A 13,273-nucleotide genomic window follows, 5' to 3' on the forward strand; every position below is an offset into this window, starting at 1 on the left:
CTAGTATCTTTTAAGATAAAACTGATTTTGGCAGATGATATACCTTCTAAGAAAAGAGGGGGTGAGTGGGTGGGGCTAGCACCTTCTAAGATAGAACTGATTTTGGCAGATGACATACCTTCTAAGAAAAGAAAGGGTGGGTAGGTGGGGCTAGTATCTTTTAAGATAAAACAGATTTTGGCAGATGATATACCTTCTAAGAAAAGAGAGGGTGGGTGAGTGGGGCTAGCACCTTCTAAGATAGAACTGATTTTGGCAGATGATATACCTTCTAATAAAAGAAAGGGTGCGTGGGTGGGGCTAGTACCTGCTAAGATAAAACTGATTTTGGCAAATGACATACCTTCTAAGAAAAGAGAGGGTGGGTGGGTGGGGCTAGTATCTTTTAAGATAAAACTGATTTTGGCAGATGATATACCTTCTAAGAAAAGAGAGGGTGGGTGGGTGGGGCTAGCACCTTCTAAGATAGAACTGATTTTGGCAGATGATATACCTTCTAAGTAAAAGAAAGGATGGGTGGGTGGAACTAGTACCTTCTAAGATAGAACTGATTTTAACATTTAGTGTTGTTCAACCTAAAGGTCGATTTATAAGTTTGTCGCTGATGTTGCTATTTACCGTTGACGTTGCCGTTGTAAGATAAATACGCAGCGAAGGTATACGTCGTTTATATCATCAGTTGACGTTGCCGTTAAAAGGTGGCACGCCGTTAGAGTGACGTTCGATATGACCAACTTTTAACTTTCGCCGTTACGTTGCCGTTGGGTTTTCAACCAATTAAATTTCGGTAGTGTGCAGTACTGCCAACTTGAAGGAAAAATCCCCTGAAGTAGGGGTACATTTATTTTTCTGGTTGACAACATTAATTCCACGAAAATCAAATTTTGTTCGAGATAATGAGGTCCGCTAATATTAGGCTTAATGGGGCTTAATTTTATTTAATTTTTGACTTGTTTTTTTCTTAATAGACATAGTATTCTTTGAACAACACGATACTCAAAACATGTTTTTTATTTCTTGTAGAGAAATAAGGATTTTGCAATTAAGCTCCGCCTCTCGGTCTAACAACGAATGAAAAATTCATCACGGTTGAGATCGAGAGGGATGGGTGGGGCTTCTCTTTTGGTTTTCTTTTTTAATTAATAGATTTAGTTTTCTTTGTATAAAACAATTACTTAAGAACATATTTCACATGGTAATTTCTCGTAGAAAAATAAGGATTTTATAATTAAGCTCCGCCCCTCGGCTTACGGCGAATAAAAAAATCATCAGAATTGAGATAGGGTACGCGGGCTATATTTTGCCTTTTTTTCCTAATATAAAGTCGCGATCTTTTCTATAGAACCACTCCCTAGTGTAAATTTTCAAAATTTGTTTGGTGTAAGTGACCTTGACGGGTTTCTGGGGGAAACATATGTGTCAAAGATTTGACAGGTTAGATGGCCCCATTGTCAATGTAGATATTTTATTTTAATAAATAGATGAACAGAACATACAGTCTGTACGGGATACAGTGCGGCATAGCTGAGGACAACCGAAACATTCGTGTTGTGCTAATTTCGATTGCCATATCAACTACCGCTACCAACCGCGTTCGGCGTAAACTACTAGATGACAGGGCTACCAACTTGACTTTTTATCGAGTGGTTCCGTAGAAATGACCGCTACTGTACATAGCCATCTTTTCATAACAAGAAACTTAAAACATGGTTGAAATGGTTTTTGCAAGAAGATATGGATTTTGCAATTATGGGGGCGGGGGTCTAATTGCAAAATCATTTCCTTATACAAATTTTCCATTTTAAACATGTTTTAAGTTTCATGTTGTGAAAAGAAGTCTACACATATTAAAACAAAAAGGCAAAATATAAGAACGCCCACCAGCCCTATCTCAATTGTGAAGATTTTTTTATTCGGTGTGAACCAAGGGGACGGAGCTTAACTGCAAAATACTTACTCTTTACAAAGAAATTAAAAACATGTTTTTGAGTAAGTATTGTGTTGTTCAAAGAATACGTTGTAGATTAAGACAAAAGACAAAATATACACCCCGCCCACCCACCCATCTCAATTGTGAAGATTTTTTTATTGTTAGAAGCTTAAAACACATTTAAAATGGTAAATTTTTGTAAGGAAATGTGGATTTTGCAATTAGGCTTCGCCCCTAGGTCTGCCAACGAATGAAAACTTCATTACTATTTAGATCAGGGTCGGTATGGGTGGAGTTTAATCTTTAGCTTTATTTTTTTCTAAATATACTTAGTATTCTTTGAATAACATGATACTCAAAAAAATGTCTTACATGGTAATTTCTTATAGAGAAATAATAAGGATTTTGCAATTCAATTCCGCTCCTTTGGCTTTAGACCATGAAAAAAAAAATCATCACAATTGAGATAGGGCGGGTGGGCGGGGCTTATATTTTGCCTTTTTTCTGAATTCACGTAGTCGTCTTTTCAGAACAAGAAACTTAAAACATGTTTGAAATGGTAAATTCTTGTAGACAAATATTGCAATTAAGCCCCACCCCTCGATTTGACAACGAATGAAAAATTTATCACAATTGAGAATTGAGATCGGGGCGGGTATGGGTGGGGCCTAATCTTTGGCTTTACTTTTTTCTTAATATACATAGTATTCTTTGAAGAACACGATACTCAAAAACATGTTTTTAATTTCTCGTAGGGAAATAAGGATTTTGCACTTAAGTTCCGCCTTCTTGGTTCACGACGAATAAAAAAAATCATCACAATTGAGATAGGGCGGGTGGGCGGGGCTACATTTTGCCTTTTTTTCTTAGTATCTGTAGACTTATTTCGACAACAAGAAACTTAAAACATGTCTAAAATGGTAAATTTTTGTTGTAATTAACTTAAAGCCTCCATTGTTCTTCTACGACTCCTTTAAATACGGCAAAGTTACTATAAACAACAACTTGGCAATGGAGTTTATAAGTAGTGATAATTTTCAGCTCTAAAAGTAACGTCAGCGGAAACTTCAACGTCATCAGTAAATTTGTAAATCCCACTACTAACGTCATCAAAAAAAGATGTTCATGAATAGTTCCAAATCTGACAAAAATCTAAGATAAATTTTCTATAATTTTGGAAATTTTATGGACTATATTGGAGCTTTTCAGAATTAAAATTGATAAAATCATGTTTAAAGTCCACAATGAGGTAAGCGCGACTAAACAATATTTTCATGTTATCAATTGAAAAAGAGAGGAAAGTAAATTTTGATAACCTCATAGAATATTTTCCCAAAATGAAGATCCGTAAGAACGTTTAGTATTTGCTGTTGTATTATATGGGGGCTCCCCGGTGCTTAATAGAAAATCGCCCTGGGTGCCAAACCACGCTACGCCGCCACTGACTTGATATAAATTAACTTCGTCTTTCCACATCATTAATCTGTCAGATATTGTATTACTTATTTGCCATCATAGTTCCTTCTACAAATAGGTTGCATTTCATATAAGTTTCTGCTTGATTTCCAACACTAATGAGACGGAAATATGTTGAAAGTCATAGTTCTAATTTTTTAAATTAATAATTTAAGAATTAAATAAGTGGTTTCTACGAATAAATAAGGACTAGTATAGTGCCACCATATTGTCAATTATTTTTAAATGGGGAAAATACATTTTAATGAACAACATTCATTTCTTTGATTTTATAAAAATCAAATATAATGATACGATGTCAGAGTTTTGTGTTTGAACACACTTAAACCTTGAACATTATTTCCAATTTTTTATCCAATTATTTTAGGATATAGAGTGTGTAGGGGAGGCTGAAGCACAAGGGACATCGGTACACAGTTATATTACGTCTTCTGGAAAATTAGAAAAAAATCTTTTATGATCACTGTTTGAAAACACTCAATAAAAAAGGCACCGAAGTACCTCTTTAATTAATTCAGTAATAACCACTGTCATTGAACAAACAGAAGTACTGAGTTAGCGCTATACCTATTGACATTAAAGACACAGTAAATAAATAAATAAAATTAAGTAAACATTTCACTAAAACACGTCTTGCTTAGAAGATCCTTCAGCAAGTAGCTTTTAATGTGCATTTTGGAATGAGCGTAAACTTACGCAAGTTATTGGTATTACGTTAACTTAGTGTATCACTCGGCACGTGTTGCCATACTACGTGATCAAGCAACAAAGCTGCTTTGTTGAGAAAATTAATTTTGATTGAGCCATCTGATATGGAAATTTCAGTTCAATTAAGTATTTTTTTTATGCAAGGCTGTACAAAATCCACGGCTGAACTCCTGTAAACACGGGGATAATGACCGGTTTGCGTGCAGTCGCTAGGGCTATCTGTAAAAGTTTCCTAAGAACAAAAGTATTTTGTCTTGTGGCAGTAATTTAATTCATGAAATAACCCAGACGATTTTATTTATTTACACGTGAGTTACACTATTTTATATTTTTTGTGTCTCGCCACGAACTTGAATTTCCTATAGTCATCCGAAAGCCACTTTTTGTGAATTTCTCTAGCCACTTCCACGGTGTCTCCTGAAACATTAAAAAACAGCTTCAGAGTGTGAGTAATTTTCATAAATTAACTCCCGCGACACACCCTCGTGGGCCTGGCAGGTAATACGACCGTAATTTGTTGATTAACTTATACTCTGACCCAATTCACTACGTACAAAGATAATTAAACGACTTTTAATACCACACGTTATGCAAAATGAAAATTCTTTTACCGAAAGGTTCAACAGGAAATTCACTTCGGTCAAACGTAAATGGCTCTTCAACTTCTCTAAACATCTTGTCACTGATAAAAGTTTGATTGAAAGCTTCTCCATTAAGCAAAGTTTCATTCATGTAATTTATGAACAGCTGCCATCTGGGAGCGAAAAAGTTTGAAACCACTCCTACGTTGCAAAATTCGTTAATGTTGATTAATAACGGCGGAATGAAATTACCTGCCCATTGTTTGTTGGCGTAATCAAGAATTTCACCTCGAGGTCCCCATAAAGTGATTTGGTTTCTTGCGTTGTACTCAAACTGTTTTGCTTCGGTGCTGTCATTGGCCGCACTTTTGGCGGATTCCAGCCAAGGTCCCAAGAGGAAATCCCGGTTTGTTGATAAAATGGCTTCAAGATCGGGGAAAATCTCCAAAAATGTCTTGGAGTTGTTTCTGGTAGAACAACGTTAGCTTCTAGACAAGACAGTTTTTGTCAAACTTACTCGAAGTTTTCGATATCCTTGTTTTGGAAAGCTTTGATAATTTCTTTGTAGTATAAATCGCCGTTGACTTGAAGAACTTGTCGTGTTATGTCTACCAAATCGTGAAGGTATCCAGAATTGTTACCTATGTTGTCAGCCGCCTCCAACAGACTCGTCCAAGAATTTAACAGATCATTAGTTGAGTACCAAGTCTGAAAGTCATTATTTACTGAAAGTGAGAAATGGTGGAAGATTTGTTACCCAAATAGAGATTTTCAGACTTGGGGATTTCGTAACTGCATATTTTCCTCTCATTTTGGTTAAGCCTTGGTAATCGTAAACACTTCCCTGTTAAAAAATCTTTAGTTCGATTCAACTCGAGTGTTATTTATTACCTGAAGAATTCTCCACGCTTGTTTGGCGTTTTCGTCAGACAAGCCATATCTTCTCATAGAATAATCATCAAACCACGTCGTTAAATTAGCAGGCGTTTCTCTCCAAGCCGATTCAGTCATTAATTCATAAATTACGTAATTCTGGTTGATCCCCTCAGGCGTCAAACCTGTTCCAATCATGGTACTATTTTCCATATTTCTCGCTTTTATTGGCGACTAATTTTAAACAGCTTAGATTATTGTAATAAGCTTGTAAACACTAGTACTTACGTCATTCACAATAGTTGACGATCCAAACATACCCAAAGTACCACCAAAATCATGTAACATACACCAAATAAAAGGCTGCCCGAAATATTCTTTCAGTCGATCGTACTGTGGCCACTGTTCTGATTGTAAATCAAGAACTATCATTTTCCCCTTGAAAAACACAACATACAAGAAAACCCACAAATACAAGAAATGTGAAAAGAGAGAAGAAGAAACAGAGAGCAACCTGAACCCCAAGAAGATTATTTTAAACATACCAACGGTATACTTGTTAAAAGAGATTTTACTCTCTCTGTATCGTTCCAGTAAGTATCAAAATAAAACATCCACCCTTGTAGCAACCTAAAACAAACTTACTTTAGGTACTGACGTTAAAATAGCTTTAGCTCTACTATGTGTCCAAAAAAATGTATCATGGACAAACATCCAGTTCTGCATTAACCTAAAGTTTCAACAGGTGATAAGTCCAAACGACAAGCTAAATTTACCATATTGCGTCAGGGTCTGAATCAGTCATCGCTTTGTAAATTGCCTGGCCAACGTTTGCCAAATACGTGAGATCGCCGGTTGAAGGAGTGTTTTCGTTGAAACTGTCACAATTGTAGACGTGGTCAGTTCCAAACTCTGCAATTAACTAAAATTTTTGCTGTATCAATCAAAGTACAAAGTAGTATTCACTTCTGACAAAAAAGTTGATCCAATTTGGTTGAATAAATCTTCCGTGGGGTCTAAAAAGTAAGGGCAACAATAAGTAGAGTTGAAGTTGTTCCAGGAACCGATTTCCACCATGTTGGCGTCAGGATAGAGTCTAAAAATTGTAAATTTGAATAAAAGCTGTAATAAGTTAAGTTGTACCTTTTGAAAGCTCTGGGGAGGTGTCCTGCAAAAGCTGGCAGCACTGGTATTACCCCAAAATCGCGCAACCTTTGCAAAATTTGCTTCTGTAGAGTTAGAGATCTCTGGTGCCAGGCTGGAGATAAAGGACCTCCCCATCCCCTAATGTTTCCCATTCTCAACCTACAATTCTTTAATTATATAATATAACTTAAGGAAAAATTAATCCTACCATGATAAGAACGCAGGTCCGGTAAAATGTTCATTGATATCATCATCAGTTAAGTCAAATTTTTTGTAAACTCGTTCCCAGATAGCTTCTTGTCCATTGAAAGCCAGAACCAGATTGAATCCATTTAAAACCATCCAGTCTATGTGTTTTTCCCACTGGGTCCAGTCCCACCAAACAAAACTATAGCTCGTGGTACAAACATTTTGGTAATATCGAAATTTGTCGTTCAACGTAACGGTGATGTTAACATCTGGTAACTCTTCAGGTAAATTTAACTGTGAAGCTTCCCAGGATACATGACAGTTGCAAAAATATTTAAGATAGTAGTTGAAACCAGCTGCTGCAGCTACTCCAGTAGTTGCACTTATTTGAACAATATTATCAGATGTTTTCTCTATCTTCAAAAGAACTTAAGTTTTCACTGGTGAAAAATAAGTAGGCATACTTTACATGAAACGTGTCTTTAGCTCCATTCAAATTTGGTTCCACAGTGATAGAGAACAATGTCGCTTGATCAGGAAGCAACCTCTGGATTAACTCTCTAACAGCATCTGCTTGAGTTTCAGAAGACCCTTTTGGTTTAATGTGGCCCAGAGTTGACGAAAAATCTGCACCTGCTAGTGATTTTGATTTAAGTTGTGTCACTATTTTTAGAACTTACCATTAGTAGAACTTATGTTAATGAGATTAATTGCAATTACTAAGTATGCAAGGTGTTTCATTCTAATTTTGTAGTACCTTACGGTGTTAATGTTAGATATGAACTGAAGCCCTGTTTGTAAACTCTGAACTCTGTATCGGCTGCTCTGATAACGAGGTAGTCATTCACTTAAGATGATAATCATTGACTTCACGAGCTTAGTTATGTTTAAAGTGGAGTGTTTGTTGTGTTATCTAGTCAATATTTCGCAAATATTTTCGAAGACACATATTGATATTATCAAAAGTGATAAAGATATAAGCAGGTTTGGTGATCATGTGTCGAATTATAATGTTCTTCTAAGAATACCGGTTGTTCACTAGGGCAATGAATTTTATTTTATAGGTAATGTTTCACTTTTGGTTGACGATATCGAAATATGAAAAGACCTCGGTATAAACGTCAAAAAACAAACATAGAATGCAAAAAAGATTCTAAAATATGTGGAGAAGAGGAGTTTTTTTCAACATTTTTATAGGCAACTGTTAAGTTACCAAACCCATATTGAAAAGAAAAAAATGTAGGTTTAGAACATAATGATTAAGGCCTTCTGATCATTATCATTTATTACTTTATTATTGTTAAATTTCACAAGTTTCAAAAAATAACAGCTAGATACATTCATAAACATTTATAGATACCTATGTTTTAATTTATCCTACCTACGTCACTGAATATTTCAAATAGACGCGCAAGCGCCATCTAGTAGGCAAGGATTTTGTTAAAACCGATTAATACAAACAGCGAATAGAGAACTGAAAGCTTGGAATACGCATTTAATACGCATTCATGCGCACAAGTTCTCTGTTTTGATTTCCGTTAATTTTTCGTAGTTTCGAAGTTTTGTTAGAAACATACATCCAGTGAAAGTTTTTTAAAGATATGTTCTTAGTGTTGTAAGATTATGAACAATATTTAAATGATTTACACACATGTTTATAATTTCTATTGCAGGTGCTGGAGTTTGTGTTTTGAGGTTATGTAGGTCAACTAAAGTTCTTTTTCATAATTAATATATTAAAAAAAAATAAGTGTAGTAAGTTTAAGTCACGCTGATTCCAGTTTTTTAAAACCAAATGGGGCCAATTCATAAAGGTGGGTAATCATGCTATATTTTAATTATGATGAATGTTGGATATTGGGAAAAAATAAGAGTTCATGTGAATGAGCGTCAACTTCAAGTAGGCAGTGAATTATGTTGTCAAGTTAAAGCAGAAATTTGTAATATTATTATATTGTTATTTTTGGTTTGTATAACAAACGTTTTCTACGAAAATCGTTTAATTAAATAACAGTATTACAAATATCTACATTACAGATAGAACACCTGAACCACTAAAAAGTACACATCAAATTTTCCAAATTTCTTTTTTCTTTTACTGCAGAGAACTGATGACGTAATATTAAACTATTGTTAAATAAAAGTTTCATTTAATTGTACAGGATTCTAGAATCAGAAAATGCCAAGTTAAATTTTTGTATTTACACTCCCATACGCACACTACAGTTTGTTTAATATATATTTTTGTGCAATGATGTCATCAGTTTTTTTTAACGGTGACAACTATACTAATTTCGTCACGAACAACGTAAACTGTGTTCCCAATTTTGGAAATAAGTTGTAAAATGTGACAATTAAAAATTGTTATTGATAATAAATGAATGCGTGCAGTTAAAATAGAAGTGGATTACAAAATTGTATGCAGATATTGAAGATGACGCAGTCACTTTTTTGGAGGGGATGAATATTCAGCATTTATATAGCGTTCCAAACTTTCGCAATAGGGTTAAAGCAGATCTAAAATTTGTATTGAATAGATTCTTGTTGTTTAGTATAGCAATGTTACAAGTATTAGCGCCCTAATGAAACTTCATAATTTATTTTTAGGCGCATTTATTAAGCATGTCCAGGCCTTGTGTTCCTCACGACGCAAGCGTTGGGACGCTATGTTCATCAAGTACGAAAAAGAAGGAAAACTGGACCAGTCAACATATTCTTTAGACGAGATGATGACTATAAAAGATGAGCCAGACCAGGAGCTTTTGTATTCAAATAATATTAAGCAAGACAAACTATCAGAAGACGACAAACGGCTCGTCCACAGCATCGAACAGGTTTTAAAGAGCAATTTAAAGCAGCTAATTTTGCAGAGGGAAAAAACAAAATTGCTGCTCAATCGAAAGGATTACAGAAAAATACACCCACAAGTAATACATGAAATTAAAAGACTTAGACAGACCGTGTCTGAAGAAGATCTAGTGAAATATATTGGTTGGTGCGTAACTCCTAATGAAGATGTAAAAGAATTCATTGAAGAAGAATTACAAAGCAGCTTTAAGAAATTGTTACTAAATATGTTCCAATGTAAATTGGATAACATTGATCACAAACTGTGGAATTTAGGTCTTCTGGAGGAGTGGCATTCTTTATCCAGATACTTGACAGAAGAAGACATCGTCGTATATGGTGTTAAAGCGGTGTCAGAACACTTCTGAGGTTTTACCATTCTTATAATTTGATATTTTGTGTTTCTTATTGTTTTAATATTTTTACATGTAATGTATTACGTTTTTGATAGCATTTATTCTGTATTAAAAAGCATTAAATTATTTTTTATTTTTATCGATTATGCATACTATGTTGAAATATTAACGTACTTCGTGATCCGCCAGAGGGTCGAGTGACACAATCGTTGCGATATATTTTTTGTTTTTGTTTGTTTCCGTGCAGAATTTTTAGAACGGTTACTAGGATCTTCTAATTATCAATATATAAGCACAAAAACTTTACTAAAACTTATAAAATAGTTACATACTTATTAGTTACATTTTGAAAACAATATATAAATTATTGGGGATTTCGTTAAACCATCCTTCTAGCTTTCTCCACCACGTGAATGTAGAAAGCAGGGTTTTCTATTTCTTCCAAGTCTTTAAAGTCGCCATATAAGTCAAACTTTGATCTTTCTCCAAAAGCTTCTACCAGCATGTTTTTAAAAACTTCAAGTCGGTGTGGGTAATACGAAAGTCGAAATTCGCTAAAAGTGCATCTATGTATTTTTGTTGGACGATTGTAAAATCAGACATACGTGACCTGATCGTAATTAATTTCTTCGTTTTTGCCGTAAATGGACGAAGCGTCGATTAAGTAATCCAAAGTAACCAGAGCTGGTTTACCGGACACGTATAATACTGAAGTTTTAATATCAGTCATGTGTTTGCTCTAAAATTTTTGTAAAAATAAATTATTTCTAAAAGAAAATATTCTCACATTGTAGTAAATGCATTTCGATGGTGTGCTTCCTTCGTTAATAATGTGGTCATAATTTCTGTGATCGATTAACAAAAGGCCTCCAGGTTTAACACATTTTTCGAAATTTTTGATAGCTTGTCTACGGCGCACATAATTAATGACAATAATTACTAGGAATTGATAAACCTACTTTTGCTCTCTTTGATCACCAAATGAGTCAAGTAAGTGGGCAAAGGAATTCCCCAAGCAAATTACTGCGTCGAAGCCATTACCCACAAGTTGTTCAATATCGCTGTCGAGGGTTAACCAGTTTGCTTCTTCGATTACTAAGAAAATAAAATTACCCACAATTCGGAAATTTAGTTAATTCTTACCCCAGTTATAGAATGCGGGCTCGTCTCTTCTGTTCCATCTTGCTTTCAAAGCGTATTTTAACATTTTGTCGGAAGCATCCACAGAGACAACTTCGAAACCCTCTTCTAATAACATGACGGAGTCGATACTGTAAGTTCAAAAATTGAAACACTTGTTTTCAATGAAAATTTTTTTGACTTACCCGGTTCCACAAGCCACATCTAGAATTCTTCTGCATCCTTTTTGTTTCAGAAGACCAACTAAGAAATTTTTGTAATTTTGGGTTCTGGAATTTTTGTCCCCTACAAAAACTTCCCAAATTTTGGCGGCTTTGCCGTCGGCATATTGGTCTTTTATGCCTTCGACGGCTGCCCCCACGGAACGTGTATGGAAAACACTGTCAGCCATAATATCGCTGGAATTAGTGACCTAAAAATTTAAAAAATCAAATTTATTTAGGACTTACGGGTTGTAATTTTCGTAGAATACCTTTACAACTGGTTTGAACTAGATCAGGATGATGAGCCCCATGGTCACAAGTGGAGGGCTTATATACCCAACGAACTAGTGGGGGAAAATATTTTTTATTTTATGTTGCATCATGCGATAACAGTAAAATTCCTCTTATACAATGTTAAACTGTCTTGTGGGACAACAGGATTCTTGTTGCTATTGTTATTATATGTCGTTATCACAAAATGCGTATTTTTCAATAATTTTATTAAAAACAGCGGATTTGCTAATTGTGTTATTTTGAACTCTAGGTATTTTAGTCTCTTTCAACATCTTAATACGCACAGTTTTATCAGGTTCAATGCATTCAAGCGATAATTATGCAATCACTCTGTCATTATCTCAGTGAAACGTCACTTTTCTGAATGGGAGTCAAACTGCATGTATGCTTGAAGGTAAAAAGTTGCATCATCTCTGAACTACTTTATTCGGTTTCTAGGAATCTTTTTTTTGTCGAGTCATCATAGACAAAATACTGAGTGGTTTATATGTATAGTAAATAAGGATAAATTATTATGTGTACCTATTATGTTAACGGAGATATAAACAAAATGAAATTTATGAAGAACTTTATCAGGTCGTCGGAATTGACCTCAGAGTCGTATCGATACTACTTGTTTTACTCATTGTTACGTAGACTGTTAAGAAATTTAATTAGTTAATCTAAGATTATTATTAATTACTTTGTTAATTTAGTTGCCTGGCAAGATTAAAAGTAATATTGTTTCATTTCGTTTCTGATAAATACTTTTGGTTCAACCTGTCTCGAATTACGTTGTAATATTTAATTATCTGCAAAAATTATATTTAAACTAAATTATCAAGATTGGTACTATTTATATTTTTCATTCAAAAAATGTACAAACCGATCATGAAAGTCACGTTCTGTGTATAATACTAACACAGATAATTAATCAAAACATTTTTTTATAGATTTTTAAAACTGTCTTTGTTGTATGTATAGGTTTGATAACATCGGACACTGTGGCTTTTTGTTAAACACATTCAACTGCAAAAATATAAACTTTTGACATTGAATTTAACATTATTTTCAGAAAAGAACATTTAAATAGCTGTTGACTTCGTAGTTATTGTTACATAGCTGTAATAGAATTTTGTGTGCAACTTTTGCATCAGTTGTTTAAAAAATTAAGTGACTGACGTTTCAAGGCTGCTGACAAACAAACAAAAATGTGGATTTAAAAATTAGTTGACGTTTTCAAACAAATTGATGAAATTTTGTATAGTTGTTTCTAGTCGATGTTAGGCAACACGTTATACACAAGGCTGTACGGACTACATATGCTTAAACTCCACCTGGAGTGATGGTTTCTTCGTGGAACTGGCTTCATTTGGAAGCAAACTAGTAAGTGGGAAATATCTTTAGAACTATAAATAGATAAATGGCAAATAAAAAATTACGACTATATATGAATAAATAACATAATGTTTAACAGCGTTTACTTTCCGTCTTTATGTTTAAATAGACTTGACAGGATGTGAATGAATTGTGACCACTAAATATTTCCTG

The 13,273-nt window shown here is 34.3% G+C and overlaps 3 protein-coding genes across 5 annotated transcripts; 1 reads left to right on the forward strand and 2 right to left on the reverse strand.

Moving 5' to 3' along the window:
* Nucleotides 1-4,394: 4,394 nt before the first annotated feature.
* Nucleotides 4,395-7,756, reverse strand: LOC135127558 (alpha-N-acetylglucosaminidase-like). Of its 3 annotated transcripts, none has more exons than XM_064054036.1 (14): nt 7,584-7,756; nt 7,373-7,539; nt 6,923-7,320; nt 6,712-6,873; nt 6,535-6,664; nt 6,345-6,490; nt 6,214-6,298; nt 5,857-6,006; nt 5,587-5,802; nt 5,453-5,539; nt 5,213-5,403; nt 4,948-5,162; nt 4,726-4,896; nt 4,395-4,531 (listed from the first exon to the last, which is right to left on the reverse strand). In XM_064054036.1, exons 1-14 carry the CDS (start codon nt 7,642-7,644, stop codon nt 4,428-4,430), a joined length of 2,283 nt encoding a protein of 760 aa, XP_063910106.1. In that variant the 5' UTR covers nt 7,645-7,756; the 3' UTR covers nt 4,395-4,427. The 3 variants fall into 3 exon arrangements, with proteins under 3 accessions (XP_063910106.1, XP_063910116.1, XP_063910098.1); XM_064054046.1 differs by lacking the exon at nt 6,214-6,298 and adding an exon at nt 6,114-6,198 and having other exon boundaries at nt 7,373-7,536; nt 7,584-7,754; XM_064054028.1 differs by lacking the exon at nt 6,214-6,298 and adding an exon at nt 6,114-6,198 and having other exon boundaries at nt 7,584-7,754.
* A 652-nt stretch (nt 7,757-8,408) lies between these two features.
* Nucleotides 8,409-10,232, forward strand: LOC135127583 (uncharacterized). Its single transcript, XM_064054067.1, has 3 exons — nt 8,409-8,518; nt 8,577-8,717; nt 9,511-10,232. The coding sequence occupies exons 2-3, from the start codon at nt 8,699-8,701 to the stop codon at nt 10,116-10,118; spliced, it is 627 nt and encodes a 208-aa protein (XP_063910137.1). The 5' UTR covers nt 8,409-8,518; nt 8,577-8,698; the 3' UTR covers nt 10,119-10,232.
* Nucleotides 10,233-10,393: 161 nt separating this feature from the next.
* On the reverse strand, nt 10,394-11,823 carry LOC135127571 (glycine N-methyltransferase). Its single transcript, XM_064054055.1, has 7 exons — nt 11,719-11,823; nt 11,432-11,658; nt 11,250-11,377; nt 11,066-11,201; nt 10,894-11,014; nt 10,712-10,845; nt 10,394-10,660 (listed from the first exon to the last, which is right to left on the reverse strand). The coding sequence occupies exons 2-7, from the start codon at nt 11,635-11,637 to the stop codon at nt 10,486-10,488; spliced, it is 900 nt and encodes a 299-aa protein (XP_063910125.1). The 5' UTR covers nt 11,638-11,658; nt 11,719-11,823; the 3' UTR covers nt 10,394-10,485.
* Nucleotides 11,824-13,273: the final 1,450 nt, after the last annotated feature.

This window comes from Zophobas morio, unplaced genomic scaffold (assembly GCF_036711695.1).
Source record: "Zophobas morio isolate AGI-343-1 ecotype UQ-CSIRO unplaced genomic scaffold, CSIRO_AGI_Zmor_V1 ptg000002l, whole genome shotgun sequence".
Taxonomy (NCBI): Eukaryota; Metazoa; Arthropoda; class Insecta; order Coleoptera; family Tenebrionidae; genus Zophobas; species Zophobas morio.

Excerpts from the sequence above, each read along its gene's own strand:
- LOC135127558 (XM_064054036.1), bottom strand. The coding sequence starts at position 7,644 with ATGAAACACCTTGCATACTTAGTAATTGCAATTAATCTCATTAACATA. Across the intron at positions 7,540-7,583 it reads TAACATAAGTTCTACTAATG|CAGGTGCAGATTTTTCGTCA; the intron begins GTAAGTTCTAAA and ends CAAAATCACTAG. Across the intron at positions 5,404-5,452 it reads GTCTGAAAATCTCTATTTGG|ACTTGGTACTCAACTAATGA; the intron begins GTAACAAATCTT and ends AATGACTTTCAG.
- LOC135127571 (XM_064054055.1), bottom strand. The coding sequence starts at position 11,637 with ATGGCTGACAGTGTTTTCCATACACGTTCCGTGGGGGCAGCCGTCGAA. Across the intron at positions 11,378-11,431 it reads GATGTGGCTTGTGGAACCGG|TATCGACTCCGTCATGTTAT; the intron begins GTAAGTCAAAAA and ends TTGAACTTACAG. Across the intron at positions 10,846-10,893 it reads CGAAATGCATTTACTACAAT|AGCAAACACATGACTGATAT; the intron begins GTGAGAATATTT and ends CAAAAATTTTAG.